Source organism: Rana temporaria, chromosome 6 (genome assembly GCF_905171775.1).
Source record: "Rana temporaria chromosome 6, aRanTem1.1, whole genome shotgun sequence".
Lineage (NCBI taxonomy): Eukaryota > Metazoa > Chordata > Amphibia > Anura > Ranidae > Rana > Rana temporaria.
In genome coordinates this window covers 202,233,802-202,240,092 of record NC_053494.1, presented here as the reverse complement: position 1 = coordinate 202,240,092, position 6,291 = coordinate 202,233,802, and the positions used below count along the sequence as shown (strand labels likewise).

The 6,291-nt window shown below is 45.9% G+C and overlaps 1 protein-coding gene across 1 annotated transcript; it reads right to left on the bottom strand.

Annotated features, from left to right (window-relative positions):
• Nucleotides 1-2,498: 2,498 nt before the first annotated feature.
• On the bottom strand, nucleotides 2,499-5,678 carry LOC120944170. Its single transcript, XM_040358097.1, has 2 exons — nucleotides 2,770-5,678; nucleotides 2,499-2,603 (listed from the first exon to the last, which is right to left on the bottom strand). Exon 1 carries the CDS (start codon nucleotides 5,630-5,632, stop codon nucleotides 2,774-2,776), a length of 2,859 nt encoding a protein of 952 aa, XP_040214031.1. The 5' UTR covers nucleotides 5,633-5,678; the 3' UTR covers nucleotides 2,499-2,603; nucleotides 2,770-2,773.
• Between the last annotated feature and the right edge of the window lie 613 nt (nucleotides 5,679-6,291).

Below are 6,291 nucleotides of genomic sequence, written 5' to 3'. Positions count from 1 at the left end.
TCTGCTCGTCCTGCCCGTAACTCGATGGGGTCAGCGCAATGTCAACAGAGAACTTCAGGCAAGGCGCGAGCGTTCTTTTAGAACTACGTCGTGGATTTTGTTTTAGGGGGGTAAGGATACGGGCCTGCGGTGGGAGATGAGGTTTGTCTGGGACGTGATGTGGTTATGACACAAACACCGCCATGGGTGAAGTCCTCCTCCAGTAAACCCCCCATGCATGATTTTTGAACAATAGGTAAGACTATAATAAGGTTCACCTATTGCTACAGTAAATATCTCCTAAACGTGCGCTGTTTAGAAGATATTTACTTGCGAAGCTGCTGGTGACATCACTGGCGCATGCGCATACCCATGCCGTTCCTTTAGAGTCATGACTAAGCATCTATCCATGATGTGAAACATGTTAGCCTTTTGTCCCCTGTGTCCACTTCCTACCATTGATTGCAGTGTTGCATGACTTTTTGGATGTCATACAGCTTTGGATTTTATCCTTTGTTTAAATAAATTGCCTATCAGAGTGCGGCAGTCCAGGATCATTTCTTTTTCCCACGGATCAGCGCAGAGTCTGCACCGGTTAGTGCTACAGAGTGGGAGCACAGCATAGGTTGCAGGGCTTGGAGCGGTACTCTTTTCCATGGCACCCTCTCTCAATTGGCTTTAAAAAAAAAAATTGCTGTATAACACGCATGCAAAATTTGCGTTCTATTTTCAGGGGGAAAAACTGTGTTATATTACAATATATTTTATGTGTGGCTATTAGGTACCTGAATATGCCTCGGTATCTACCACCTGTGTTCTTAGAAGTCATTCAGGCATGCTGCAGTGTCAGGAGGGAAGAGAGCAGAGTCCTGGTTGATCAGTGCTACTTCTGCTGGAAAACAGTTGAGGACCAGGCTGGTCTGACTGGCAGGTGTGTCTGCAACACAAGACTTGCTTACAGAGTTGCAGATCCTTTAGTTGGGTAAAACTCTTCCCATAGATGTATTGTGTGTGTGTGTCTAGAGTTCATCTTTAAAGTCTTTATGATCTGTTGCTGTGTATAAATGATATTGAATGTATAACATGTGTGGGGTGTCCATTAATCCCCAAGAGCCCGACGCTCCCAGGATCCTGCTGTTCTGTTAATGAACATATAATCAGTCAGTTAGGAGTGTGCGGCACGCACTGCACAACCAAATTAAAACTCTCCTTCTGGCTCCATTGCGGGAAATGGAATCTGTCACACAGCAAATGTGCTGAATGTGTACAACAACCCTTAAAGTGAACCTGTCATTAGAAAAATGGGGGAGGGGGAGCTGCCTTTGCTGAGCTCCTGAAGCTGCTCATTGCCTGGCTGTTGTTCTGACCTCTTAGTATTTTATCTGCATGAGTACAATAGAAATGAATGGGGGTTGTCTATATCCCTGCAGGAGTGCTACAGCGAGGAAAATGTTTATTTTATTACAATACTGCCAATCAGCTTTTACCTGCAAATCCAACTGCCAACAAATTCAAAGCACTTTAAAGCGGAGTTCCGGCCACAATTTCACTTTTTAAATATAAATACCCCTGTAATACACAAGCTTAATGTATTCTAGTAAAGTTAGTCTGTAAACTAAGGTCCGTTTTGTTAGGTTGTTACAGCATTTAGACACTTTATAACATAGAAATTGACTGGGGCCATCTTAAGTGTGGGCATCATGAAGCCAGACTGTATGACTTCCTGGATTTCAGCCTTGCAGATATCGCACATGCTCAGTGCTGCACAAGCAGTGTCAGATCAGGTTTCAGCACCTGTACTGTCCAAGTCACATGATTCTTTGAGACTGAGTGCACAGACTCCTGGAAAGTTACACCCACTACATTCCCAGGAGTCTGTGCGGTGTAGGTTAGGAAGCATTAAGCACCTAGGTGCAGGAAGTGGGAAGATTAACTATTCTGCCTAGCAACAACACTTTGAAGGCATCTAAAAAAAAAAAATGTTTTCGTAAAGGACTAATGACATTTTTTTAAAACTACTGATGTAATGTTATATTTATGGGTGGAACTCCACTTTAAACTCTTCATGACCAGGCCATTTTTTACAATACAACACTGCGTTACTTTAACTGACAATTGTGCGGTCGTGCGACACTGTACACAAATACACTTTGTCATTTTTTTCCCACAAATAGAGTTTTCTTTTGGTGGTATTTGATCAATTCCGTGTTTTTTATTTTGTGCGCTATAAAAAGATTGGAAATGGAAAGGTGCCATTGCCGTCAATAGGCTGCATCCAGTACATGATCTGACACTTTCGGGTCAGGGGGGACGCTGTCCGCTGGGACCCGCCAATTGTTCGGGAGATGGGCAGAACGGTGGTCTGCCTATGTTAACAAGGCAGATTGCGGTTCAGTGAGAGGGGAACGTACTGATCCTGTGTTTCTGCTAAGGGCCCTTTCACACTGCTGTGACTTGAAAAGCTGAGTTAGGCTTACCGGTAACTCCTTTTCTGAGAGTCTTCCAGGACAGCCCATGAGACCTAGGGCTCCTCCTACCAGGACAGGAAACACGTTAACCCCCACCAGATAAAAGGGCGGTCCTCCAGGCCCCATGCCAGTCTTCTCGAGAACCGTAGGACTACCCTGAAAAACATATGCATTAATAACACATAACTTCCATACAACAAAACCGGGTGGGAATCCGGCTGTCCTGGAAGACTCTCAGAAAAGGAGTTACCGGTAAGCCTAACTCAGCTTTTCTCTCAAGCGTCTTCCAGGACAGCCCATGAGACGATGAGCCAGAACTTACCAGTCTAGGGTGGGACAACTGCCTGAAGGACCTTTCGACCAAACGCCTGTTCTTGAGCGGATAGCAGATCCAGGCGATAATGTTTAATAAAGGTCGAATAACTGGACCATGTGGCAGCTTTACAGATTTGTTCTGGTGAAGCACCAGCCCTCTCAGCCCAAGATGCAGCCAAAGCTCTTGTTGAATGTGCTGTAACAAAAGGTGTAGGAACTTCTCTGATTTTATAAGATTCTGAGATGGCCTGCTTAATCCATCTAGCCAATGTGGCTTTAGATGCACCTTTACCTTTGTGTGTACCTGAAAAAAGGACAAATAAAGCGTCTGTCTTCCTGAAGACCTTGGTGACCTCCAAATATGCAAGAAGGGTTCTTCTTACATCTAAAAAACTAAATTTCTTTTCCTGATCACCCTGTGGTGAACTACAAAAGGATGGCAGTACAATGTCTTGTGATCTGTGAAATGTACTAGCTACCTTAGGCAAAAAACCTGGATCAGTTTTCAATACAACTCGATCCTCAAAAATCGTGAGGAAAGGCTCCCTTACTGATAAGGCCTGTAACTCGCTTACTCTACGAGCTGAGGTAATAGCTACTAAAAAAATAGTTTTTAAGGTAAGTAATTTAACAGAAATATCCTCTAAAGGCTCAAAGGGAAACTCTACCAGAGTTTGAAGTACCAGGGACAGGTCCCAAGTTGGACAACTTCTTACCACTACTGGCCTGGCCCTTGAAATGGATTTAAAGAATCTAGCTACCATGGGATTTTCCAAAAGAGAAAACTGGAGGAAAACGCTGATAGCTGCCGCCTGTACCTTTAAGGTACTAACTGAAAGACCCTTGTCGACACCCTCTTGAAAAAATTCCAAAATAGAAGGAACATCATGCGTTGATCTTTGGTTTTCAGACAACCATGAATTAAACTTTTTCCAAACCTTGGAATAGATGGCTCTAGTGACTGGTTTTCTGCAATTTACCAAGGTTCTAATCACCTTGTCAGAAAACCCCTGAGCCTTCAGTATCTTCTCTTCAGATACCAAGCTGTCAAGCTTAATGAAACCACCTGTGGGTGTGACACTGGACCCTGCGACAGCAAGTCCTCTCTGTTCTGAAGTCTCAGTGGAGGCTCCGAGACCAGAGACTGTAGCAGGGAAAACCATGGCCTCTTGGGCCAGAAGGGGGCGATCAGAATAAGATCTGTTTCTTCTAGGAGAAACTTCCGGAGCACTTCCGGAATGAGTCTGATTGGCGGAAATGCGTAGCAGAGGTTGAAGGGCCACGGATTCGCCAGGGCATCTATCCCCAGTGATCGATCCTCTGGGTTTAGAGAAAAGAACTCCTCTGTTTTGCGGTTGTCCTGATTTGCGAACAGATCCGCTTCGGGACAACCCCATTTGTTGGTGATCTCCAAAAAGACTTCTGGATGAAGTGACCAATTGTCTCGCTCCACCCTGTGGCGACTGAGGTAGTCTGCCAAACTGTTTTGCGTCCCCTTCAGGTGCACTGCTGAAATTGAGCCTAGATTTACTTCTGCCCAAGACAAAATGTTTTGTGCGATTCCTTGAAGAATTCGACTCCTCGTGCCTCCTTGTTTGTTGAGGTACGCCACTGTCGCAATGTTGTCTGACAGGATCTGGAGATTGTGACCCCTGACCTCCGATTGAAAAGCTTGCAGGGCTCTTTGCACCGCTAGCAGCTCCCTCTGGTTCGATGAGGCTCTTGCTTCCTTCAAGGACCATTTCCCCTGTGCGACCTGGTCTTTGAGGTGGGCTCCCCACCCCCAGGCACTTGCGTCCGTCGTGATCCTCTTGGATATCGAGATGGACCAAGGCAGGCCTTTTGTTAGGTGCAGATTTTTCCTCCACCACCACAAACTTCTCTTTACCTTGGTCGGTAACCAAACTTTTGACTCTAGGGACCTGGCGTCCCCGTCCCAATTTTCCAGAAGGAATCTCTGCAATGGTCTCTGATGGAACCTTGCCCATGGTACCGCAGGGAAACACGAGGTCATGAGACCTACCGTCCTTGAAATTTCCCTCAGTGAGACCAACTGATTGGTCTGTAAGGCTGACACTGCTTGCACCATCTTGGAGACCTTCTCTTCTGGGAGAAAAACTTTTTGGACTACTGAGCAAAAGTCGTAACCCAGGTACTTCACCTTCTGGGCTGGATCTAGGGAAGACTTTTCCCTGTTTATCAACCAGCCCAGGGATTGAAGGAAGTCGAGTACAGTCTGAAGATCTGCTAGTAATTTCTGGCGGGACTCTGCCACTATTAATAGATCGTCCAGGTAAGGGATGATAGTTATCGCCTTTAATCTTAGTGGCGCCAGCGCTTCCCCCAATACCTTTGTGAAGATACGAGGGGAAGAGGACAGACCGAAGGGGAGGGCCTGAAACTGGAAGTGCCTGATTTCCGATCCCATCTTTACTGCTATTCTCAGGAATCTCTGGAAAGCCGGATGGATCGGGACATGTAGGTAAGCATCCCTGAGGTCCAACGTGGCCATAAAACAGTTTGGGTAAAGCAGATTCTTGATAGAGAAGACTGTTTCCATCCTGAAGTGTTTGTATCGGATCGACTGATTTAGAGACCGAAGATTCAGAATAAGCCGATACTTTCCTGACGGCTTTCTGATGACAAAAATGTGGGAATAAAACCCTTTGTTCTGATCTGACCGAGGAACCGGAATCAGGACCTTCTGGTCTAACAACTCTCCTACTTGGAGACCCAGAGCTCTTGCTTTCTCCCGATCTTTGGGAGGAGATGTGATCAAGAGTCGTTCTGGTGGCCGACAGGAAAACTCTAGCCTGTATCCATTTGCCACCAGATCCAGAATGAAGGGACTTGAGGTGACGGTTGCCCATTGTGGGAGAAAGGCCCTCAGTCTTCCCCCCCACTGGCAGATGTTGGTCATTGTGGCTTGGCGGGCTGCTGAGGTGTGTTAAACAACACACCTCCTCTCCCTTTGCCTTTGTACCCGGACCAATGTTTTTTGGGCCTATTGTCCTTTTCTTTAGGACCTTGTTGCCATGGCAAGCCTTTATTTTGGCCACGAAAAAACTTTCTTCCCGTCTGCTTTTTCTTTTCTGGAAAGGCCTTTTTCCTATCGGCCGTACGTTCCAGTGCCTCCTGCAAACCTGGGCCAAAAAGATGATCCCCGTTTAGGGGAAGCCCACATAATCGTAATTTAGATGCTGCATCCCCAGACCATGTTTTAAGCCAAATGCTTCTTCTGGCTGAGTTCACTAAAGCTGAAGTTCTGGCTGTCATTCTTACTGATTCCGCAGACGAATCTGCCAGAAAACCCACAGCACTAAAAAGGAGAGGAAAGGATTTTAAAATCTCTTCCCTAGAAGTACCCGCTAAAAGATGGGTTTGGATTTGTGTAAGCCATTCCTCCAGATTTCTGGCTACACAAGTAGAGGCCAGAGCTGGTTTGAGATTCCCCATAGCTGAATCCCAAGCTCTATGAAGAAGGACATCACATTTTTTGTCCATAGGATCCTTTAGCGTACCCATGTCA